We start from the raw sequence: 27,275 nt of genomic DNA on the forward strand, positions 1-27,275 counted from the left end.
AGCAATTTCTTCTTCATCAAAGTCAGTGTTGGAAAGATTGATAAAAGGCGGGTGAAACTGGGATAAGATGAGTATGTGTGTTAAGATAGACTTTCTAGGCGGGCTGTTGTCTGCATTGGATATATTGAACAAAACTTGGAATTTATGGTCTAAGTGCCTTGTTTTTGCAAAAGTACAGCAGTCAACTTGCTGTAAACTTTATCTTGAAAACTGTCCCATTGAAAAATGTCTCAAAGTTATGCATATTTATGGACACACCTCTCAAAATATAAGATCAATATTACGTGACACACATACTAATATAATTTAATTTACTGTATCCACACAGTAAACACTATACTCTAGATACTATCAAGGCAAGCTCGAACATTCTACACAGGTCATTGGCATATATTCTACGAGGAACTGTTTTTATCAAAAAAACTGGTGCTGTAATCTGATTTTCCCTCACATATAATGACTTATAATATTCTAATCAGCCAATTTTACTGTATGTTAAATATAACTTAAAAATGTAATTCAATAAGGCCAACTGAATGCCCTTAATGTCCAATTAAGATATATTTTATGAAGAAATTTCTTACAAAAACTCAATGCTGTAATTAACCTTTATTACATCTACAAGCAATTTGACAACGTCATTTACTATTTTTATATTCAAAAGATTGTATAATATTTATGACTTGTATTGTATCTCATAGGAATTATTCTAGTCTTTGTATTTTAAATATACAAGTTTTATGGTGTACACCCAATACAAAAACTTAGTTTAAGAACAAGTTGTACATACATAAATTTTTAAATTATGTTAGTGTAGTTTTCAGAATGCCTTGTAACAATTTTCTTAGGCTGAGGATGGCAAGTATAGTTGCCAAAACCGGTCCCAATAATGAGATCAAATAAATATGTGACATATTAATAACTTCACAACTTTGTAGTATTGAATAGGTGGAACCACTCACCCAGATTTCTTAATGTAAAACTTTCAGCATATCAGCTCCTTGGACCTCTGTCAGCTCACCACACTACTATCCTCCAGCTACTCCGCACACACAGTTTCCTGTGCCTTTGCATGGCTCAAGCCGCTACGTCATCTACTGAGGTCACATTCATCTAGAGCAGACGTTAGGGATGGGAAATGAGAGTGCATGTCTCGAGAATCGCGAGAACTTGATGACAATGATGACGATGCTTGGTGTTTATAGGGGCCTAACATCTAGGTCATCCGTCCCAATACTTTTCTCACAAGAGCATGCCTCATGAGACCCTCAGGAACAGAAGCATGCTCCTTACGTCATGGTTACGCGGCACAATGAGAAAAAAAGGCTTTGACATCTTGCCCAATGGGACATCAGGCTGAGTCGTGAATGTAAGTTTGGAATTCTATTTGCAGGGAATAATACACGAACAAGCTAGAACAAGGACTACAACATCTCACTCAACCCTTGAAGAAAAATCTGTCATTTTATTTAAGCCTAATGATTTGACAGGCGTGAATGCAATACAGTACTGTTAGTGTATATTGATAGCTAGCAAGAGGAAAACATAGGCCTGGGAATATTTCATGGATGTCCCAGAAGATAAACTGTAATGTTGTTCTTGTTTCCTTTTGTAGTTTTTGCGAATACGCTGTTATATGTAAGTTAGATGTTAACTTCGAAATTATTTGTATTTTTCTTTTTTTTTTTTCTTCCAGCTAAGTAGTTACACCACAAAATATAAATTTCATGTTTCCATATTAACAGCTAAACTAATATTCTTTAAATCATTATAACAATGATTTGTTATTGAAGAGAATCCTCCTTATTCAATACCTTATGGTTAATGTGAATTTAAAAAACTTAAATTTCACATTCGTCACAACTATACACGTTTTGATCTTAATTGGATCAACTTCCGTAGATTGCTAAAATTGACATTACATACTGTAGTTAAAAACATTTAAAACTGAAGTAAGAATGATGTTATGAATGTTAAAATGTTCTCGTTAAGAAAAAGTTTATGCTCTTATAAGGTCGTGGTTTAAAATCTTTCATGTGCACTATTGTCCACTTGTCATGATATCCTCTTGATGTTATCATTAGCTGCAAGCCTACTAACTGGACTATCTGATTAAAGATTGATGTTATGTGATTTGGTTTGCTGCCAATAAGGATTACCATAATTGCAAAAGTCTCAGTGGTATGACTGCCTGTAATTGGAAAGTTAAAATAAATTGAATGCCAAAGAAACACAGAAATGTAGTATTGTGTGTTTGCGAGTAACAAAGTTTTGACAAACCTTCTTTTCCCAGTTGAACGATGTGCTTACGTACATGGTTTTGCGCACACTAACCTGGTTTATCATGTGCAGTAACCTCAAGATCTTGAGGAGGAATTGCAGGATGGGAGAGGGACTAAACTTGACATGATTGGTAAAGGAACTGTAGGCGGAGCATGTGAAGTTGTTATTGGTTGGGGGTGGGACCTTTCATTATCAGATCTAAATCTACAAAGTAGCAGAACATAAGTTTCAAATAAAGAATCCAATTTTTCATTAACTGCATTTAAATTGTATTCATGGTTAATATATTGATCTATGTGAATATGCATGTTCTCTAAGGTATTGGCTAAGGGGCCTTTTCGTGCCAAACTAATAACCTTTAAATCTCTTTTGACTGATGTGTAATCATGGTTGGATTCAGTCATATGGATACTTATGGCTGAGAAACGGTTATATCTATTAGCATTTACGTGTTCTTGGTATCTAATTGCAAAGTTTCTCCCAGTTTTACCAGCACAGGATGCTTTACAGGATTGACAACTGATTTTATATACCCCTGACCTGAGATATTTGCTGTTATTATTATTATTATTAATAACGACATGTGAACTGAATAGAACACTTGAATTGGTGTTTTTAGTTCTATAAGCTATTCTTATGCCTTGTCTTTTGAAAGTGTCAATAATTTGATAAATATTATTACCGTTGAATGTGAAAGCGGCATAATTCTTGCCTGAGGTTGAATCCTTGATTAAAGTGGTGTTCAGCTTATTTTTAATTTTATTATATATTTTGTCTATAAACTGTTTCTTATAACCGTTAACATCGGCTGTGGCGTATATGGTCCTAATTTCGTCTTTGAAATCTTTGCGAGATAAAGGGATCTTGAAAGCTCTATGTAACATGCAATTGTATGTATGTTCAGTCCGTCAGCGATGCCGATACGCCACTTTTTTATGGGCTCCTGGATGTGTTGAGCTTTGTTTAATGGTGTTACCGGTTTGTGTTGGTTTTCTAAATATTTTAAAGGACGATTTGTTACTGTTGCTACTGCGAATAATGGTAGGGTCTAAATAATTGAGTGAGCCCTCATTTTCGGATTCTTTAGTGAACTTTACGCGTGGATCTATCTCATTATGGTAAGTAAAGATATTTTTGCTGCTAGTGACTTACTGGTCTATGATAGTATTTTTTTTTTCTTTTTTTTTCTGCTAGTTGCTTTACGTCGTACCAACACAGATAGGTCTTGTGGTGACAATGGGACAGGGAAGGGCTAGGAGTGGGAAGGAAGCGGCCGTGGCCTTAATTAAGGTACAGCCCCAGCATTTGCCTAGTGTGAAAATGGGAAACCACGGAAAACCATTTTCAGGGCTACCGACAGTGGGGTTCGAACCTACTATCTCCCGAATACTGGATACTGGCCGCACTTAAGCGACTGCAGCTATCGAGCTCGGTGGTCTATGATAGTAAAGACGCTGTCTAGATATAACCGTTTGTCAGCCATAAATATCCATATGACTGAATCCAACCATGATTACACGTCAATCGAATGGGATTTAAAGGTTATTAGTTTGGCAAGAAAAGGCCCCTTAGCCAATACCTTAGAGAACATGCATATTCACATAGATCAATATATTAACCCTGAATACAATTTAAATGAAATTAATGAAAAATTGGATTCTTTATTTGAAACTTTTATTCCGCTACTTCGTAGATTCACATCTGATAATGAAAGGTCCTGCCCCCAACCAATGATAACTTCACATGCTCCGCATACATTTCCCTTACCAATTGCGTCAAGTTCCGACCCCCACTGCCCTCCTGCCATTCCTCCTCAAGATCTTGAGCCTACATCACATGATAAAACGGGTTAGTGTGCACAAAACCACGTATGTAAGCACATCGTTCAACTGGGCAAAGACGGTTTGTCAAAACTTTGTTACTAGCAAGCACATAATACTACATTTCTGTGTTTCTTTGGCATTCAATTTATTTTAACTTTCCATTACAGGCAGTCATACCACTGAGACTTTTGCAATTATGGTAATCCTTATTGGCAGCAAACCAAATCACATAATATCAATCTTTAATCAGATACCACCTAGTCCAATTGGTAGGCTTGCATCAAGAATATATCACAAGTGGACAATAGTGCACACGGAAAATTTTAAACCACGACCTTATAAGAACATAAATTTTTTCTTAACAAGAACATTTTAACATTCATAACATCATTCTTACTTCAGTTTTACATGTTTTTAACTACAATATGTAATGTCAATTTTAGCAACCTACTGGAGATGATCCAATTAGGATCGAAACGTGTAGTTGTGACAAATGTGAAATGTAAGTTCTTTAAATTCACATTAACCATAAGGTATTGAATAAGGAGGATACTCTTCAACAATAAATCATTGTTATAATGATTTAAAGAATATTAGTTAACTTGTTATTATCGTATATACAAAGTTTGTTATAAAGACAAGGTAAATCATAGGCTACCTAAAGGGAAAAGCAACATACGACTTTATTCAATGGAAAACAAATTTGGTGGTTGTTGTTGTTGTGGTGCCAATAATTATTAAATACGTGCAACAAACACTCTGGCACATAATGATTTAGTATTGTGTTAATGCCCAGTGTCAAAGTAATGTCAGTTTAAAAAGCGCCAAAACACTGAAAGTGTTTACTTTTTTTTCATGCAATATATTTAAGCAATTTAATTAATATTTTCAATACAAAGCACTTAAAAAGTAAGCTTATGTTACTTTTATTACATCAAGCATTTATAATTACATTATCAACAATCTAATGACAGCAAGATCACGGCGCTTAATTCTTCAAGCCAACATAATTGTACGATTCAATGTTAATGTTACCCACTGTATAGGTAAGTGTATAAATCTAAAAATGAATTATTTTCAGAAATGGGGTATAGTGGGAGACTGTTTGAGTGAGTGCAGAGCGGACATTTGATTTGTTGACTTCTGTGCCAGAAACACATACTAAGTAATTTCCATTACGCATGTACTAAATATACTTCATAATAAATATAACGTCCTTAAAAATAATGTTTTGATGCATGGCCGAAGAACTACTTTGTTTAGCTGATGGCCCGCCTAATCCTCTACAAGGGTTAGCAATGAAAAAAAAAAAAAAGGTTTGAATCGATTTTTATTGTGATGTTTTTAAAATCATCTAAACTAAGTTTTTCCTATGTCATTCCTTTCTGTAAATAAGCAGTTGTGTTTATCTGAACTTAAATTATAAGGTCAAAGCAAACATTCTGCGTGTTTCATGGCAGATCAACAAAAATTATGATGATGCTTGTTGTTTAGAGCAGCCTATCATCTAGGTCATCGGCCCCTAGTGGTATAAAATGAGACGAAATGCAATGACAATTTAAAAGTACAAAATTCATCCACTGATCAGAATTCAAAATGTGATGAAGAATGAATGGATGAATATGAATTTAAAATAATCAGTGGATCCGACCCGCAATGCTTCACCTGCACAGAAACAATATTACTGACCAAGGGACTGTTTCCAAAGAACAATCCTGAATTGATGATCTTGTTGTCTAAAGGAGTTCAATATGCATGCCAATGGTCCCTCATAATGGCACCTATTGCTAGTAAAGGAAAACCATGGTATTTCTCAAGTTGCGGTACTAATCAAAGGTAGCGTAAACTCACGGTGTTCCAAACATTATGGTACTACTCACAAGTATTGTACGTCATACAGGTAACGCAGACCTCTGGTGTTTTTCACATAACAACAACGCAAACCCATAGTGTTGCTCACCTAGGTGTAGTAATCACGGGCGCCGGTATTTCTGTGGTGTTCCGCATATAGTGGGTACTAATCATAGGCAACGAAGACCTATGGTGTCGCTCATATTGTGTTACTAACCACAGGCAACGCCCAGACCCGTGGTGTTTCTCACTTAATAGTACTAATCACGGGCAACGTAAGCCTGTGGTGTTCCGCATTTAGTGGTACTAATCACAGGTACTGGAAACCCACAGTGAACCACTCTCTGCTATTACTAATCACAAAACTATTGAGTATCTAACAGAGTGGTACTACTCGCAAGTAAAGGCGACCCCTGGTGTTCCCCGCGTGATGGTACTAATCACAAGTAGTTTCGTGGTTCTGATTCAATCATCCCTTGGTCTCTCCTTTTAGTCTCCTCTTACGACAGGCAGGGGATACCGTAGGTGTATTCTTCGCCTGCGTACCCCACCCACAGGGGGTAGACAAAGAGAAAAAGGAAGGGATCCGTCACTTCAAAAAATGAAGTAACGAAGAAAGGCAAGTGCCACGAACGGCGTGAAAATGAAAGACCCCCTAGGCCTTGAATACTCTAATACCGTTGGGGTCGGAAAAGAACAAGAGATGACCAAGGGAGCTCAGACAGGATAGATGAAAGTGAGGAGCCTGGCACAAGTGGAAGCAATGCCAGGACTCAGCTAAGGGCCCCGTGGTCACCAACCCACACTCCCAAATTGAGAGCCCCCGGGGGCCCCTTTTAGTCACCTCTTACGACAGGCAGGGGGATCAACAAAAAATGTGGTCGTTTAAAATAACCCAAATTTCGAGCTTCGAGCAAGAAGTTCTAACACTAATATTTCGTTGTAATTTGCAAACGTGCTCAAGAGAGTGCAGCATTATTCACTTTCCCTAGAGATGATTTACATACAGCGCTTTAAGCGGGTGAGGTGAAATGCCCAGCGTGAGCACCTCTGCTAGGGATAGGAATTTCTGTTGCTCAAGAGTCTCGTGACAAATAGCCAAAATCTTGAGAATCTCGCAAATCATCTCGTAAATAAACAAAGTAGCACAGGAAACTGTTGCTGGAGGATAGTAGTGAGGTGAGCTGACAGAGGTCCAAGGAGCTGATATGCTGAAAGTTAATGAGACAGGATGAAGTTGTTACAACTATAAGTTCTGAATACAATCCATAAGCTAAAGGTTTATTTCTAGTGCGAAACGGAACTATTTTGGAAACCCAAGAACCTTCCTGTTTTAATATCCTCTTGGAGGCACCTCTTTTGGAAGTTCATGTCCCTCATCGAACTAAGCTCTATGGACATTTTTTAGTTTTATTTCCAATTCCATCTACAGAGCGCACTACTCGTTATTGTATTCCAACTTATTTTGGTGCTCTTGTCCTGTTCACCGCATGCATTGTTAGCATATGGAATTCACTATTGTTTGGTCTGATTACATCTGAACTGTTTGTGGCATGCAAAAGCATGTATCACAATTGCTTGATAGATGATGAAATATTACAAGTAGTAACATTATTAGCTAGGAATTTTGACTCAGAATATGGCATTAGTGAAGAAATTAGTGAAAGTGAGTATGAACGTGCTGAACATGATCCACTAAGTATTGAAAATTAAGCTGCTGGGTGTGGAAGTGGATTGGACAATGAAGACAACATAAGCAGCAACACATCTGAAAATTATGGTAACTATTAGACAATTCTAATTCACGTCATGTTACTAGACCTTTAGCTCAGAAGATTGTGATAGCAAGTTCTTAACATTGGAGAAAACAATTTCAAAATCACAACACTATTCATTTTCCCAGTTTAAATGCTGTTGCAGCTGAGATTGGTGATGATCACTGGCAGATTTTCATTCAATTTTGTTCAAGTGTATGTGCACTTATTCACACTAGAGTGCAGCATTGGCCAGGCAGCACTTGCTACCAGCGGCAACCAGGGAAAGAGTGAGAGACTTCTGGAGAGGTTAAAAATACATGGTGTGTCATGCGTGGAGAAGAGACGTGGACGGAGATAAATCAAGCTCCACATCCATTTGGATTCAAATATCTTGTTCTGCAATTTTATATTAAGTGTTGTAATTAATGTACGTGTATATACAGTAGTGTGATATTTTCACAACATTTAATATATGCGGATATTTTAGATCCAAGTGATTTTCAAACAGCTCACCTCATAGCAACCTTTTATACAGTCCACTCACCAGTAATTCACATCAACAGAACATTTTTGGTTATCACCGGATCCAGATCTTTAAATTATCAGTGTGTGATTTGTGTTCATTCGAAGTAAATTTACAACAGTTACTCGCACATTATTCATAAGTAATGCAACAGTACTCAGTCACGCCATGTGGAACAGAAACCTAGAAAAAAGCTTGAAACATGGCTGTGTGCTTTTCTTGTTATACATGACACCAACATAAGTGTTCCTAAAATGGCATTGTTGGACTTATCACAAAGTCGATAGTGTTCGAAGGCAATGGTTTGATTAATGAACACAACAACGCAGAGTGTGGAGTTCAGGATAGTGTCTGAAGGCATCAGTTTGACTACTCAACGTGGCAACGTAGAGTGTGGAGTCCAGGATTCATCTTATCAGCACGACTGCAGGACAAAGGATACAGGGAAAATAATCAAGTATTATACAGGTCACATTTTCCTTATCCTATTTTTCGTTATCCCATCCATTCTGAGACAGATGAGCAACAAGTACAGAAGTTAGTAAAGCAAGGGGCAGTTATTAAATATTGAGTAACAATTAAAGCACGTTCGCTGACACATTCAATAGTGATCATAACTTGCATGAAATCAGAGTGCGCTATGATACGTTACTTGATTCAGACAGTAAATATGATACCATTCAGTCTCAGCAAGAAGTGGAAGATGTAACCACTGATAAGACTAAGGATAGGGGGAATATGAAATCTATCCATCCAGTCTCAGCAAGAAGTGGAAGATGTAACCACTGATAAGGTTAAGGATAGGGGGAATATGAAATCTATTACATATAGTTTAAAAGCTAGGATGCAAGAATTATTATTCCCATCACAGGCTCACAGTGCAAGTGGTTCCAGTAGAGCTTGTAGTGCCTTAAATGATAGCTCAAATTTAAGGCTACTTGCAGATAAGTTACCTACATTAAGTGGGAACTATGAAGACTGGTTATCATTTTCAGATAATTTTAAAGCAATAGTTCATAATAATGCAAGCTTAGGACCAATTGAAAAGTTTCATTATTTGTTAGGAGCACTGCAAGGCCAAACTAAGGCATTAATTCAAAACCTATCCACTACTGAAACCAATTAGTATTGCCTGGAGTTTGCTCTGCAATAGATTTCAGAATAACTGCATCAACACACATCAGAGATATTCTGAACATTAAGCCTGTAGAACGCTGTTGAACTTAGGCAATTCATTAACAAATTTTGTAGTAATTTGCAACCTTGAAAGATCTTCACTTGGACAACCCATTGGAAGATGTTAGACCATTTGGATCATGACACGAGGAGAGGGTGGGAATTTGAGTTAAATTCTACAGAATATCCAACACTCCAGCAACATTTTAAACATTTAGAGCACAGATGTGAAGCATTAGGAAGTATACAATCCAATTCCAGTCAAGGTAAATCAAGATCTGTTGTTTCCAAGAATCACATATCAAAAGGGAAAACTCATATTTACACACATTGACTCATAAAGAAGGTCACTGTCCTTGTAATAAAAAAACATAAACTGATTGCATGTGAAATAGCTTAGAAAGAATACAGTGTGTACTTGATTATAAACTGTGCTTTAATTGCTTGAAACCAGATCATGCAGATAAAGAGTGCACTTCTGGACATTGTTGCAAGTTAATAAATTGCACAATGCATTGTTGCATGTAGACACTCCCATGGTGGCAATAGTACATGTAGAGATGTTACTCATCCCAGATCTAATGATTTAGTTATGGCCAGCATGTGCACAGTCAAGTCATAATGATACACCACATGTATTACTGTCAATTGTCATTGTTCAATCAAGCACTACTGATCTGCATTTAGGGCAGTCACCCAGGTGGCAGATTACCTATCTGTTGTTTCCCTAGCCTTTTCTTAAATTATTGCAAAGAAATTGGAAATTTATTGAACATATCCCTTGGTTAAGTTATTCCAAACCCTAACTCCAATTCCTATAAACGAATATTTGCCCCAATTTGTCCTCTTGAATTCCAACTTTATCTTCATATTGTGATCTTTCCTACTTTTAAAGACACCACTCAAACTTATTCGTCTACTGATGTCATTCCACACCATCTCTCCACTGACAGCTGATATGTATTGAATAAGATGGATATAAAAACAAGAATTTGTAACTATGAAGTTCAATACAGGAAAAAACACGAAATTGGTCTTATGCAACATACTGGTTAGTCGAGCAGTTCATCTCCTTTCTGCCAAGTCCTCCCAGCCCAAACTTTGCAACATTTTTGTAACACTACTCTTTTGTCAAAAATCACACAGAACAAAGCGGGCTGCTTTTCTTTGGAATTTTTCCAGTTCTTGAATCAAGTAATCCTGGTGAGGGTCCCATACACTGGAACCATACTCTAGTTGGGGTCTTACCAGAGACTTATATGCCCTCTCCTTTACATCCTTACTACAACCCCTAAATACCTTCATAACCATGTGCAGAGATCTGTACCCTTTATTTACAATCATATTTATGTGATTACCCAAATGAAGATCTTTCCTTATATTAACACCTAGGTACTTACATTGATCCCCAAAAGGAACTTTCACCCTATCAACGCAGTAATTAAAACTGAGAGGACTTTTCCTATTTGTGAAACTCACAACCTAACTTTAATGTTAGAGACCACAATGGAAAATTTCACTTCTTGGCAGTGGTAGTCAAACACATCTAATCTTAGAAGACATCGTGAATAGATTTTTTTTTTTTTTTTTGCTAGGGGCTTTACGTCGCACCGACACAGATAGGTCTTATGGCGACGATGGGATAGGAAAGGCCTAGGATTTGGAAGGAAGCGGCCGTGGCCTTAATTAAGGTACAGCCCCAGCATTTGCCTGGTGTGAAAATGGGAAACCACGGAAAACCATCTTCAGGGCTGCCGATAGTGGGATTCGAACCTACTATCTCCCGGATGCAAGCTCACAGCCGCGCGCCTCTACGCGCACGGCCAACTTGCCCGGTGTGAACAGACTTGAGCTGAGAACTAAGAGAAATAACACAATTGTATTAGGCATAAATCAGATCTCGTCGTCGATTAAACACAAAGTTGACATTGGGATATATTCCATTGCAACCTCGTTCAAGGCTAATATTAACTGTTTAGTAGCTCCAGTCATAACGGGACAGATGCCTACAATGACACTAGATTACAAGTCTTGGGACACTCCTAATAATATTACTTTAGCAGAGCTAAAGTTTTACCACCTGGCTATCACTGGTATCATTACTGGGGTGGAACTATTTCATGACATATTGATAATGGAAAGAAAGACTCGTTCAGGTGATTTTCCTGTACTTTAAAACACTAAGTTAGGTTGGATAATTACTAGCAAGTTTCAACACCACACCACAAATGACAACACAGTGACATCATGCTTCATAAGAAGTGAGGAAAACCTTGATCATCAGCTATGTCAGTTTTGGGAAATTGAAGAAATGAACACAAACCACAACGATTCAAGCAACATTTTAAGGACAACACACCAAGAGATAGTGAGGGGCAGTTCATAGTCAGGCTAGCTCTAAAGGATAATCACCAGGAATTAGGAAGTCCTATGACCAAGCAGTCAGGATATTCCAACAACTAGAGCACAAACTTAACAAGCATCCCGATTTACACAAATGTTATGTACAGTTCATGAATGAATATGAGGAACTAGGTCACATGTAAAAAGTACACACCACAAATGATGAGGACACAATTCATTTCTATTTACCACATGATGCAGTGTTCAAAGAAGACAGCAAGCACCACTACCGCGACTAGAGCTGAATTTGATGCAGCAGCAAAATTCAGCACAGGAGTTACACTCAACGATATCTTACTGGTAGGATAAACTGTACTACAGGATTTGTACTTGACTGTCCGGCGATTTAGAACACACAACATTGCATTCCCAGCAGACATTACAAAGATGTACAGACAAATCCAAATCCATAGAGATGACACAAAATTACAGCGAATATTATGGAGAAAATTTCTGATGGGAAATCCACCTTTACTCAGTAATGCAATCAAGTCTTTTTATAGCTGTAGTGCTTCTATGATGTCTGATGCACCACACAATGCATCAGCTACACAACAATCCCTCTGTAAGATCTGTGATGCCCATGGTCTTCAGCTAGTTCATTCAGACACTGTTGCCAGACACGGTGCTGAGGCAGTGCCACATGTCGCCGTTAACAGGGACGTTCACAACTTGAATAAGTGGCCTTTCCATCAGATGTAATCATCATCATCATCATTATCTAAAGGCTTTGCCTTGTCGCTGCAACCATTGATCTCTTCTCTGTGCGATCCTTTTCATCTCTCCATAATCTTAGCATCCCATCATCTCAACTACTTCTTCAATGATCTTCTTCCGTGGTTTCCCTCTGCCTTTCTTTCTCATCACCTTGCCTGCAAACAAGTTCTTTATGAAGTCATTATGCCAGAGAATGTGACCATAAACTGACACTTTTCTCCTTTTTATTGTTGTTATTAAATGTCTCTGGGTGTTTACTTCTCTAAGCACTGCTTCATTAGTTTTCTTCTCAATCCAGCTAGTTCATGTCATCTTCCTCCATAGCCACATTTCCATTGCCTGTAGTCGTTTCACGTCCTCCCTCAAGAGAGTCTATCCTTCACAGCCATATAGCAGCACACTCCAAATGAATGTTTTGATAAACAATTTCTTTTGTTCAGTATCTAAGGATTTATTAAGAGCTGCTTCTTCTCCTCAAAGGCTTTCTTACACAGGGAAATTCTTCTTTTTATTTCCACAGTGCACCTGTTGTCATCGGTAATAACAGATCCTAACTAGCAGAACTTGTGCACCTGTTTTATTAAAATATTTCCAATTCTGAGATGTGCCTCTGGCTTCATTTTAGATTTGCTTAAACCATAACATTAGTTTTATTTACATTCGTGTTAAGTTGGAAATCTTTTAAGATGGATGTTAATTTGTTGAGTATAATCTGCATGTTCTTCTCATTGTCAACTATCACTGAGAAATTCTCATCATTAATAAGATTGCAACGATTGATAGCTTATTGTTACAGATTTGTGCATAATACTATGACAAGAAAATCGGGCCTTTAAATGTTGAAGAATTGGAACATTCATTAGAAGTCTGCATTTGTATTGCACAAAATGCAACCTTCTCAGATGAGATCAAAGACTTGAAACAAGTAGAGATGACTCGTCTCTAGGAAGAGTTCGATAAAGAATCTATGCCCATTCCTACACAACAATATTCTAAGTGTCGGCGGCAGGCTGAAGAATGCAGCAATTCCATTTTCATCCAAACGCACAATGCTGTTACTATCCAAACATTATCTTGCAAAGCTCATCAAAAGACATGAACATCTTCACCAGTCCCACACAGCACCTTGATTGCTAATGGCTTGTCTTCATGAATGATATTGGATCTTGAACTAATCACAGGAACTCGTACTATCCCATGATGTTCCTCACATAGTGGGTACTAATCATAAGCAACGCAGACCAACGGTGTTGCTCATATAGTGGTACTAATCACAGGCAATGCTCAGACCCATGGTGTTTCTCATATAATGGTACAAAATACAGGCAACGCAAGCCCGCCGTGTTCCGCATGTAGTGGTATTAATTACGGGTACTGTAAACTCTATCCTGATTCACACTCTGTTGCTACTGATCACAAACCCATTATGTACCTAATATAGTGGTACTACTCGCAAGTAAAGGCGACTCATGATGTTCCCTGCGTGATGGTACTAATTACAGGTAGTCTCATGGTTCTAATTCTGTCATCCCTCGGTCGCCCCTTTTAGTCGCCTGTTATGGCAGGCAGGGGTTACCGCGGGTGTATTCTTTGTCTGCTTTTCCCCCACCCACAGGGGGATGAGTGTTTGGTACGAGAGAGCTTTTTTTTTCCTCGCTCAAATCCGCCAGCAAGCCTCTCTTCAATCTTTTGTGTTTTCCATTGCTTCCAAGTTTTCTTATCTTTTTCTATTATCTTTCACTGCCGGCCCAGAGGTGTAGGGGTAGCATGCCTGCCTCTTACCCGGAGGCCCTGGGTTTGATTCCCGGCCAGGTCAGGGATTTTTACCTGGATCTGAAGGTTCACCTCTCCCCCTGCTATGCCAGCGTAGTAGGTTCATGGAGAAGAATTAGAGAAAAGTTGGAAGTCAGTTACAAGAGAAATAATTTGGATTCAGAAGCGGAAGGTCAACAGTAGAACCCATTTTCATTCTGAGACAGATCATGGAAAAGAACTGGGAATACAGGAAGGTTATAGAAATTACTTTTATAGACTTAGAAAAGCCATACACAGCATCCCCAGATCAAAAGTCTGGGAAAGCCTGACACACAGGGGCATTGGCAAGGAACTAATAACAATATATGATAACTATTAGAGCTGTGTGAAGACAACAGTGGGTAGAAGAGAATCTTAATGTCTAATTAAAATAAAGTGACAACCACACTTTAACTTAAAATAGTCCACTGAACATCTAGACTGGTGTTTTCTGATTGAACATATAAAAGTATAAACTACTTTTATGGTTTTTGGAGACACCGAGGTGCCAGAATTTAGTCCCGCAGGAGTTCTTTAATGTGCCAGTAAATCTACTGACAAGAGGCTGACATATCTGAACCCCTTCAACTACCACCAGACTGAGCCAGGATCGAACCTGTCAAGTTGGCGTCAGAAGGCCAGTGCCTCAACCGTCTGAGCCACTCAGATGTTATTTACAAAAGTAAAGTTTTAATCCCACTTAATCAATATATTCATTTGAGGTAATTAGCATTAACTCATTAAAACGTTTTTTGGACTAGTTTCAATCGATGTAATGATCATCTTCAGCAAATCAAACAAGATAAAAACACAACCAAGAATTAGACATAGCTATCGAAAAACATAACTGTGAAATGTCCATTTAAAGACGTGAAATGGCACTGCGAAAGTCCTATAAGAGAAAATACAATGAGCATGAGAATATGTACAAACAATGGGTTAATGATTCTAAAAGCTATGCATGTAGTGCATAATATTATATGTTGGTTTAAAATCTTAATGACTAATTAAAATAAAGTGACAACACACTTTAACTTAAAATAGTCCAATGAACATCTAGACAGGTGTTTTCTGATTGAACATAGAAAAGTACAAAATGTGCCCAGGCACGTAAGATTTGTGTGTCCGATAGACACTAGTTGACTGTACAAGGCTTCTGTGTGTAGCTGTAGTCGTCTACTTTTATCCAAGGTTGTAATGATGTCCAAATTACTGCTGAATGAGGAAAGTTAAGTCTTAAAGAGATATCCTAGTTGTTGGATGAAAACATAAAGCCATATCGATCAACCCGCTGAATGATGTATGTGATAGGATATCTAAAAAGATTCAAAATGACCGTGACTTAGAAAAGCTGATAGAAAGATGGATTCAGAAAAGAAAGAACGAGTGTAGCTCGCTTACTCCATGATGCTCCAGTGGGAGTGCAGCAGTTAACAGCTAGTAGTATTGTGAGAGCTTGGTGGCGGTTTTGGCTCAAGGCGACGGGAGGAAGTGGTAGGGGGAGAAAGAGAGGAGGGGAGGGGAATCTGTATGAGCAATTACTAATGTGATGCTTGTTGAATTTCTTATCACAATATTTGGTGTCTATGGGGATTATAGACTTAAAAAAAAAATACTATTTTAGGATATTTTGTTAATATTAAAGATAGGATTAGTAAACTGGTCAAGAGAAATAAAGCATTCTTCAGTAATGTTAAGGAGAGGGCCTTTCTGATTCAAGTTAATTATGTTTAAATCCTGTTCAATATTGGTGAAATGATGATTAAAATCTTATTATGTTTTATTGCACTGACGTGTTTGAGATAGCGCACATTAAAATGCCTCCCGGTCTGACCTATATAGGTGGTTTTGCAGTCAGAGCATTTTAGTCTGTATATACCTAAACATCCAAATTTGTTGGATGTATTTATGGAATTGGAATTATGAAAAAAAATGTTATTAATGGTTCTAAATATGAATGTTATATTTCTTAAAAGGATTAGTTATGTAACGAATACTAATATTATTGAAAGCAAAATGGCATACTTTTGTTTTGGCTTTGATTCTCTGAAGAGATTGGATTCAGATATGAGTTTGGTTTTATTAATGAGGCTGTTTATGTAGTGGATACTGAAACTTAGAGATATATTACAGATTATATTTAATTCTGTATTAAGATTGGACTGACACATGGGAATGTCAAAGGCTCTATTAATCATACTAGGGTGTTAACCATTACATACTATGGTACATTGCTTTCTTATGAGAAATGGGTCGTGTGGAGTCTACCCCTGAGGTGGCTGAAGGCTGTGTAGGTTTTCCAAATAATTTGAAAGTAAGATGGTCATCATTTCTAGATATTGTACGGTCCAAGAAAATGATAGAATGATTATTTTCTTTCCCTAATGTGAACCTGATGTAGGGGTCCATATCATTTAGCAAATTCAGTATCATTTCACTATTATTTGAGCATTCATCCAGTACCACGAGGACATCATTGGCATACCTCAGCAAATATACACTGTTTTATACTTGGTGCTTGGTGTTTAAAGGGGCCTAACATCTAGGTCATTGGCCCATAATGTTTTTTATGTTATTAATACTCATATATATGAGATGATCATTGTAAATCTCAGCCATGATCCCTGAGGCCAGTGAACCCATGGGAAGACTGTATTATTTAGAGATAATGTTGTTAAAGGTAAAACAATTATTATTCAAAATAAACTCTAAAATATTTATGAATTCTTCTGTTTCAAGAATGCCTAAATTACTGTGCTGTCTTAAACTGCTGCTGACAATAACTATTGTCTTTTTAATAGGAATATTCGGATACATGTTATGTCAAACGAAGCTAGGGAATGGTGTGAGGCAATTTTAAGATTTTTCATGATCTTAAAAAGCTGGATTGAATTTTTGACTGACTGATTAGCAAGAAATGTATAATGGTTACATAAATATTTTTGAACAAATTTTGAAAGTTTGTAAGTCAGACAGGGTCTACAGTTAATTATGAGTCCTGTAGGAACGTCAAGGTAGTTAGAGTAAGAGGTAGGGATCACGCGCAGGTCTCCCCACCATGCTTGGTCGTCAATGACGTCAACGTGAACCCTCAGCGCCTTGTCTTCTGCATGAGGTAGGCTAATACACAGCTGTAAGCTATTCTTTTTTAGCCACAAGTTAGAGATAAGAGAACTTCATTGATATTTTAACATCACCTCACAAAAGGCATTGCACTTCACTATTACAGTAGAGTAATAATAGGAGATCAAATACAGTGTGAATCCAGCAGCGTTTCTGAAGTATTTCGATCTGTATAAAAGATTGTAACAATGCTAAGACTGTGATCGTAGTGGAATGACCATTCCATATGTTCATGTTCTCAACACCTATGATAATAATAACAAGGGGCTCTAATTGTTACAGACTCGAACATTAAAGCTTGCTGACTGCAAGAAATATGTCCGTTGTTACTAGCAATATTGGGAAACTATATACACTGTCAACAATACAAACAGCAAATGTTAGGAAACTGTCCACAACACGAAGAATACAGTAAATGTTCTCCTCCAAGTGCCAGGAAATGACAAATTCCACGTTAACATTAGATAGGCGATATAAATTAATGAGGCTGTATATTAACATTCTTAGGACCGCTTTCATATACAACATAATAAATTGCCTTTCATAAAAAGAAAAACAGGTATGTTATACACAAAGAATAATGCTGAAGAAAAAGAAAATCAAACACACTTTTCCATAGCATCAGTGGTGTTTCTTTGCTTTTTTTTTCTGTTTTTAATGGCATTGTATTAACTGAAACCCGGTCTCTTGAATGTCTTGCTTTTGTTTACAGCGACCATTCGAATAGAAGAACGGCTTCTCACGAAGCAACTTGCAAGCTCATAAATTTGGGGGAATTTCTTCTGCAGGATATCCGTAAGGTTTGTGATGATGTTAGAACCCTCTTTCAGTTCTTTCCCGTGGTAAAATTGAAACTACCGAGTTCGATAGCCGCAGTCGTTTAAGTGCGGCCAGTATCCAGTATTCGGGAGATAGTGGGTTCGAACCCCACTGTCGGCAGCCCTGAAGATGGTTTTCCGTGGTTTCCCATTTTCACACCAAGCAAATGCTGGGGCTGTACCTTAATTAAGGCCACGGATGCTTCCTTCTCACTCCTAGCCCTTTCCTGTCCCATCGTCGCCATAAGACCTATCTGTGTCGGTGCGACGTAAAGCAACTTGCAAAAAAAAAAATCTAATTTCCACCCCTTGTAGTTTGACCTGTTTTCTCTCCGCAATTGCTTTCTATATCGAGGTTCTTCTTCTTCTTTACACTAAAAGCTATATTATAGCCAGTGAAGTCTTCAAGCATCTCATCACGATCCTTGGTTTCGCGACTGTCCTCGAGCTGTTTTACTAGCTCTTCAAGGGCTTTAACGAACCATTGCTCATCCTCCGGTAAACAATAGGATGCTGTGGGCTCAACACTGGCCTTAGACTGGCACACGATATGCGAGTTTAATCGAGTTCATCAGTAGCATATAACACATTTGGGCATAATGTTTCATAATCTTCCGGAGGACAGATGGAATTTCTTATCGCCTCAGAAGCAATGATCTCACCTTTCGCGTCACAGCTGTCGGAAGAGGATGGTCATTTCGAACCCTCGAAGCTGAGAAATCTTTCGATAATATCTTGATTACTTCTGTCACCATTTATTTAGGTCAGTGGCTTTAGGGAATACATGAAAGTGTATGTTTCGTTCCTTCGCGTGCCTGCTATGATTTGTGCAGCCTGCAATGGCATGACAAAGCATACTGAAAAGTGTACACTATTACTGCTTTTTACGTTTTATCACATAAAATAAACACACACGGTTTCTTATAAACCACAGATATGTTACTATCGTGTATTATTAGCACCTAGCATCTGCGTGTACAGCGATTCTTATTCGAACTACCTCCACCTCATTCGGAGCAGATTCAACGCGATGGTCCTATGTGACGTCACAGCTCTGCTTTGCTACTGCGCACCTCTCTCGTGATCCCTACCTTGTATTCTACGTACCTTGTAGGAACGTCAGCCTTGTGGACCTTGGGGAGAGCACCAGCGTTTGGAAGTTTTGGGTTCATAAGAATTAATTTCCGTGTTTCAGAGACTGTAAAGGGAGAGGTACTAAGTATAAGGATTTCTTTTAGATCTCATTGACCTTTTGTCAATGATTTATCTGAAAAAGATTCTTCCGTTTTTTTTTTTTTAATATACTGTAGACTGATTTGTTAAGGATCACAGTAGTATTACCTTTATCAGCTTTATTTATGATTAAGTTATTAGTTTCAATTTTCATTTTTAGTTTGTGGAGTTGTTTTCGTTCAGCAATGTTGTTCTGTGTTTGACCCTGGACAAAAATCGAGAGTCTCTTTTTATTTCGAATCAAAATTAATTTTGTTGTTCAAGGGGGGATTTTTTTGATGGCCAAATTCTGTTTCAGCTACTGTTTTCTTTTTTTGTTTTGCTAGTGGCTTTACGTCGCACCGACACAGATAGGTCTTATGGCGATGATGGGGCAAGAAAGGGCTAGGAATGGGAAGGAATTGGCCGTGGCCTTAATTAAGGTACAGCCCCAGCATTTGCCTGGTGTGAAAATGGGAAACCACGGAAAACCATTTTCAGGGCTGCCGACAGTGGGGTTCGAACCCACTATCTCCCGAATACTGGATACTGGCTGCACTTAAGCGACTGCATTCAGCTACTGTTGTCATAAATTTGTTAAATAGGTGTCTGCCCAATTATGTTTAGGGCCCTTATCGAATACACCGAGTTTGGCTTCATTAAAGCTAGTTTTGGACAAATTCTTGACAGGAGGGTGAAAACTGTTGGGATCATCTTGCAAGGTTGATGGATTAAGGTTAGTTCTATTGTGATGGAATTTCCAGAGATTGATAAATTTCTTAAAAAGAGTGTTCCGTTTACATGGAGTTTGTTAACTGCTGGAAATGTCCCACTGGAACTGCGAGGTATGATGAGCAGCTTGTAAATGAAACTTGTACAGTTTTAGTGTTCAAAAACAATTGTTTTCTGTAAAGGAACTTGATCTCTACTCAGTGGGTAAAAGGTGATCTCAAATTACTAGATGTCAATTGGGTAGATAACGCATGACAGGAAGCACGACCAATAAATGGCAAACAAGTTAATCTGGGAGGGATAGCTGTATCACAAAGTGATGGAACCAACTAGAGGAAAGAATATTCTAGATGTGGTGCTGGTAAAACCAGAGGAGTTCTACAGAGAAACTGAAGTAATAGTGATCAAGAAGCTGTTATAGTTGTTAAAAAGAAATGTAATAGAAAGGAAGGTCGTAAAAGTAGGACTAATTAGACTCATAGACAGGCATGAAGGAGTTTAAAAAAAGTAAATATGATTGGTGTAAAACGGAAAATAAAAATGTAAACAGGCTGTGGACAGGTTTAAAGCAATTGTTGAGGAATGTGAAAACAGGTATGTACCTTTAAACGTGGTAAGGAATGGTAATGACCCACTATAATACAAGAGAGAAGTAAAGAGACTAAGAAGGAGGTGGAGGTTGGGAAGAAATAGAGTTAGAAATGGAAGTGGAAGTAAGGAAAATTTGAAGGAACTTCCTAGGGAACTGAGTCTAGCAAAGAAGTCAGCTAAGGATAACATGTGGCAAGCATAACTGGCAGCCTCATACAAATTTTAGTGAAGAATGGAAGGGCATGTATAGGTACTTCAAAGCAGAAACAGGTTCTAAGAAGGACATTGCAGGAATCATTAATGAACAATGGGAGTGTGTATGCAAGGATCCAGAGAAGGCAGAAGTATTCAATCAACAGTATGTAAAGATTGTTGTTTACAAGGATATTGTCCAGATAGAGGAGGTAACTAATACTAACGAAGTATTGAAATTTACCTATGAAAACAAAGATATTTACAATTAGATACCAAAGTTGAAAACTAGAAAAACAGCTGGAATTGGTAAGATTTCTGGGGATATACTAAAGACGACAGGTTGGGATATAGCACCATATCTGAAGTATTTATCTGATTACTGTTTGCATGAGGAGCTATACCAAATAAATGGAGAGTTGCTATAGTAGCTCCTATGTATAAAGGAAAGGGTGATAAACCTAAAGCCAAATATTACAGGCCTGTCAGTTTGACATGAGTTGCATGCAAGCTATGGAAAGCAATATTTCTGATTATATTAGACATGTTTGCAAAATTAATAACTAGTTTGACAGAAGGTAGTTCAAGTTTAAGAAAGGTTATTCCACTGAAGCTCAACTTGTAAGATTCCAGCAAGATAACTTATAGCAGATATCTTAGATTCAGGAGGTCAAATGGACTGTATCAGGATTGACCTATCTAAGGCATTTGACAGGGTAGATCATGGAAGACTACAGCAAAAATGTGTGGCAAAAGTGTGACTGGAATGGGTGGCTAAATTTCTAGAAAACAGAACTCTGAGAATTAAGAGTAGGTGCAGCATTATCTGATCCTGTAATCATTGAGAGGGGAATTCCTCCAGGCAGTATTACTGGACCTTTATGTTTTCTTATACAGTATATGTGAATGATATGAGTAAAGAACTGGAATCCGAGATAAGACTTCTTGTGGATGATGTTATAATAATTAAGTTAAAAGATTGTGAGCAACTATAAAAAAACCTTGACAATATTGTGAGATGGACAGCAGGCAATGATATGATGATAAACAGTGTTACTAGTCAGGTTGTGAGTTTCACTAATAGAAAAAGTCCTCTCAGTTTCTTGTGGGGATCAATGCAAGTATCTAGTTGTTGATATAAAGAAAGATCTTCATTGGGATATCATAAAACAAGATGGTAAATAAAGGGCACAAATCTCTGCACATAGTTATGAAGTTATTTATGGGTTGCAGTAAGGATGTAAAGGAGAGGGCATACAAGTCTCTCGTAAGACCCCAACTAGAATATGGTTCTAGTGTGTGGGACTCTCACCTGGATTACTTGAGTCAAGAACTGGAAAGAATCCCAAGAAAAACAGGTTGATTTGCTCTGGGTGATTTCTGACAAAAGAATAGCGTTACAAAAATGTTGCAAAGTTTGGGCTTGGGAAGATTTGGGAGAAACAAGGTGAGCTGCTCAACAAAGTGGTATGTATTACAAGTAATTAATATCATTTTTTGTCTGTATTGAAATTCAACATACTTATTAAAATTATAATTGTTTATTAAGTATTGAATAGGTGGCTACTTAATAAACAATTACAATTTTAATAAGTAAAGTGATATGTTACAAACTGTCAGTGGAGAGATGGTGTGGAATGACATTAGTAGATTAATAAGTCTGAGTGGTGTTTTTAAAAGTAGGAAAGATCAAAATATGAAGATAAATTTGGAATTCAAGAGGACAAATGTAGGAAGAGGAGTTAGGGATTGGAATAATTTACCAAATGAGATGTTCAATAAATTTCCAAATTCTTTGCAATTATTTAAGAAAAAACTATAGTATGCGCACTTTTTAGTGATAGATTTTTGTACTCGTTGGAGAAGTAAGAAGGGTTCCGTTAATACTGCCAACTGAATGGAAATGAAATCTGAATTGAATCGATAATATGATCGATCGATATGAATTTTATAAACCTTTTATTATTTTAAGCAAACAACTGTATCACACACACAATATATAATACTATATAACATTTCCCGTTGCGAAACGTGTTCCTAGCATGAATTCTATACTTTGGCTTTGCTGTGTAAACAACAACAGTACGAGTACTTAAAGTGTACGCCAGATGGCGCACAGCGATGATAAGCGATTCTTAGTTTGTGTTTCAAAGGTTGCCAATACGAATCTCGAAGATAACCGAAGTCGACCACTTCAGCACTAGGGTGTAAATCTATCACTAAAAAGTGCGCAGATAGTAGGTAAACAACTGATAGGGAATCTGCCACCTGGGTGATTGCCCTGAATGCAGATCAGTAGTGATTGATTCAAAGATGACCCTCTAGAAACTCTAACCTAAATTTTTGCTTAAATTTGCCTTAATTAACAGATTTTAAGGTTTAAATTTTTTCCAAAGATTTTTGGAAAGCATTTGTCTGAACTGAATATTATCTTTTTAAATGTGCTAACAACTGTCGCACTCTTGGCACTGACATAAGGAAATGATAAAATAATATGTCTCACCCTAGAGATTCTCTCATACTGTATTTAAGAACAGCGTCAGTTGATTACATATGCCCTACCAATGTTTACAGAAGACCAATTCTCTCTGGCTACTGACAGAATGAGGAAAAGTGCAGAAATTTTTAAACAATACAAGAATACTAAATCTGCTCTCAATATCAGGAGTTTGGTCTCAGTGATTAGGAGAACAAGAGAAAGGTTCAAAAATTGAGAGTCTCCTGCTTGGCACATCTGCATGTCTGTTGATATGTTTGAAGTTTACAACAAGCTGCCATCTGCTAGAGCGAAACAGACATGCAGGCAGCCTATATGACACAATAGCTGATGAAACACCTTATTTTTTAACATACAGGCCAGACTGTCAATACGTGCAAGGAGAGGTTGAGCTAGACGTGATCACTTATTTCTCAGTATTTTGAAGCTATATCTTTCATAAACACGAAATTGTTAACTTGAAAACGTGCATCTGTTCAGCAATATAATTCTTAATGATACATAAGCCTATCATCTCATATGCAGTTTCCAAATATCCCTCAGTTTCAAACAACCTCTTTTTATCTTCAGTATCAATAATATAAGCTGGCCCTACGGTGTCAGGGTAGCCTGCCTGCCTCTTACCCTGAGACCCCAGGTTTGATTTCCGGCCAAGTCAGGGATTTTTTCCTGGATCTGAGGGCTGGTATGAGGTCCATTCAGCCTACGTTATTACATTTGAGGACCTATCTGACGGTGAGATGGTGGCCTTGGTCTAAAAAGCCAAGAATAACAGCCAAGATAATTGGTCGTGCTGACCATGACACCTCATAAACTGTAGGTATTCGGGCTGAGTAGGGGTCGCTTGGTAGGCCATGGCCCTTCGGCGTTGTTGCACAACGGATTTTGGTTTCTCATCAACAGTTTAATGTTATTGGCTTTACGTCTCACTAACAACTTTTTTATGGTTACTGGAGACATCGAGGTGCCGGAATTTTGTCCTACAGGAATTCTTTTAGATGCCAGGAAATCTACCGACACAAGATTAACGTATTTGAGTACCTTCAAATACCACCAGACTAAGCCAGGATCAAACCTGCCAAGTTAGGGCCAGAAGGCCAGCGCCTGAGCCACTCAGCCCGGCATTATCAGTATCAAAATCTGGCAATCATATATTGACAATATAACTAACATTAAACCTCTAATAGTTGGCTACCAATGACCATGAAAAAAACACCAGCCCTTAGTATTTTAGAACCCTTACTGCTTCATACCTAATATTTATGCTAAATAATGTCATATTTACCAAGCGAGTTGGCTGTGTTGTTAGGGGCATGCCTGTGAGCTTGCATTCAGGAAATAGTGGGTCTGAACCACACTGTTTACATCCCTGAAGATGGTTTTCCGTGGTTTCCCGTTTCCACACCAGGCAAATGGGGTTGTACCTTAATTAAGGCCATGGCCGCTTCCTTCCCACTCCTAGCACTTTTCTGTCCCATCTTCGCAATAACACCTATCTATGTTGGTGCGACATAAACCCAACTGTTAAAAAAAAGCCCTGTCATAAATATTTTCTATAGGGCCTATCACATTTGGTATTAGGTCTCTGTATCTTGATAATTAATGTGAAATAAAAATAAATTGTAAATATTCTAGCAGGATATTAATAACTTCAAGATGAAAGATATGAAATAGGCTTATACATAGTTTAGAAATAATATCAAATGAATGATCCATATTTGCTTATGAATTTCCCATCAGATAACATCAAACAAATCTGAGAGATAAATTTAGCAAAAAGTAGACTCTGTATGCCTAATCTCATTAGCTATTTAATGCACCACCTGCAGTTTGCCTGGCAAACTATTGGCAGCATTTCCTGTATAAGGTATGTCTATCTCCATTTATGCAAGCTGTATTCATACCAAGTTTTACTTCCCTTAACTAGGAGTCAGGGTATAAACACTGTGTCAATATTACAACTGTCCAATCCTGATCAGTTGCTCCATGAGCAGTGGGAAATGGAGAGAACGAATTCAACTGTGATAACTTCTAGCAGTCCAACAACAAGCTTTATTCCTTGAATTTTACATCCTCAAGACAACGAATAACAAAACATGTCAAAAGCTTTGTCCATCAAACAAATATTAAATGCGTCAAGCAAAGAAGCTAGGTACCTAATACAAATGGTTTATGTAATTATTCTTGATCAATCATGCTGTGTTGGTGCGAAAAGCTGACCAAAACCTGGAACAACTTGTTGAGAGATTATCAACTTATCTTCCCCTCACTAAAATTTAAATCTCTTAAAGAGATTTCCCTGAAAGCTGGTAACATATCCACATCAAACATTTGTTCATATAATTTGAATTCCTGCCAAATTACTGGACTGATTCCCAAAACAAGCTGCATCATATAAGAACAATTATAAACACTACGTAGGTAAAAATACTCACAGTAGCACTTGTTATTGCCACCTTTAACCAGTTCTTTATTCCCTTTCTCCAAATCTTGAATGTAGGCTGCTGCTTTCTGCAGAACATCTATTTTGCTAGCAGTAACCGACGGATCATAGTTTGGTAAAAGGGTTCCCAAATGCTTAAAACACGTATTCAGTCTTTGTCTGCGTTCTCGTTCCCATTCCTTTGATTTGGAGCTGAAATACCAATCGAAGTTCATTCAATGTACTGCTTAATTTTAAAAGCGCACAGTACATGGTCAAGACAATATAAAACAGTTTCATTTCAGACAGAATCAAGACTTAACCCCAAAAGATCAGGAAAGGACAATAAAGGTATAACTATACAATTTATGAAATGGATATTATCTACAATAGCTCCGTGTAGTTTGAAAGAAGATCATATGACATTCCATTTACGTCAAAGGGGAGAGGGCCCTTTCTCCTATCATGTATTTATCTATTTTAGCGGTACCTGTTCTCCTTTTTTGGCATAGTTATAATTCCGAAAATGCGTTCCGAACATGGAAACGTTCCTTCTTAACTGTCATCACAACAATCTATAAAACACTTAAATTTTCTAGTTTCCGTCTACACTACACAAATTTGTTTTGGTTTGCTTTGCGTTACTCTGTTTTCAACTATTGCGCTACAATTGCTCACTCTTGTGGGAGTACTACGTAACTATTTACTTCTCTGATCGTGAGAGAATAGCAGAGAATACAGACGCTGCTGCTATCTCTAAATATCTACGAAAACTCCGTGTATTTCCGGTGCTCCTGCTAAACGCGTATATCTAAACGGAACCATGAGACACATCATCAGTCGAGAGGGATAATAAATAAGTGAATCGTTGGACGAAATCTAAACAGTACTATGAAGCGACTGTTTCGTATTTAATCTGACCTCTACATTTACCTTATAGGTGTACGTTGAGAAGAGTTGCGGCGATTCCTTCTTGGAGCTCTGCACTGTACCCTTGACTTCAAACTTCATTTAAATTGTTTTATGCACGTTATGGGATCAGGAAAGATAGGCTACGGTACTAGTTTATAATTAAAATGTGTAAAAATAAAGGAAATATTTCCGCATTACGTTGTAGTTAATCAGGAAGTATTTCCGTGCTAATCAAAGGTAAGAAAACAAACAGTACCGGTACGCTGCACTAATTAATCGCAGAATTTCACGAAGGAATTGCACTAAATAAATAACAAAATGTGTTGACGTCCTTAAAAAATGTCTTGATTTTCCCTGAAGTACCGGTATCATCTCAATACCGGTACTCGACGTTATAGACCCGCCCTGTTCATAGGCGTAGCCAGGATTTCTGTAAACGTAAAGGACAT

The 27,275-nt window shown here is 37.7% G+C and overlaps 1 protein-coding gene across 1 annotated transcript in view; it reads right to left on the minus strand.

The window, feature by feature from the left end:
• The window catches only part of LOC136863802 (serine-rich adhesin for platelets), a 91,241-nt gene extending 64,720 nt beyond the window's left edge, over positions 1-26,521 (minus strand). The window contains exons 1-2 of the mRNA XM_067140141.2: positions 26,405-26,521; positions 25,763-26,127 (exon numbers count right to left, since the gene is read on the minus strand). Coding sequence (XP_066996242.2) covers positions 25,763-26,127; positions 26,405-26,424 — 385 coding nt within the window. The 5' untranslated portion in view covers positions 26,425-26,521. The remainder of the gene's footprint in view (positions 1-25,762; positions 26,128-26,404) is intronic.
• Between the last annotated feature and the right edge of the window lie 754 nt (positions 26,522-27,275).

The sequence above is a fragment of the Anabrus simplex genome, chromosome 2 (assembly GCF_040414725.1).
Source record: "Anabrus simplex isolate iqAnaSimp1 chromosome 2, ASM4041472v1, whole genome shotgun sequence".
In the NCBI taxonomy this organism is placed as follows: Eukaryota; Metazoa; Arthropoda; class Insecta; order Orthoptera; family Tettigoniidae; genus Anabrus; species Anabrus simplex.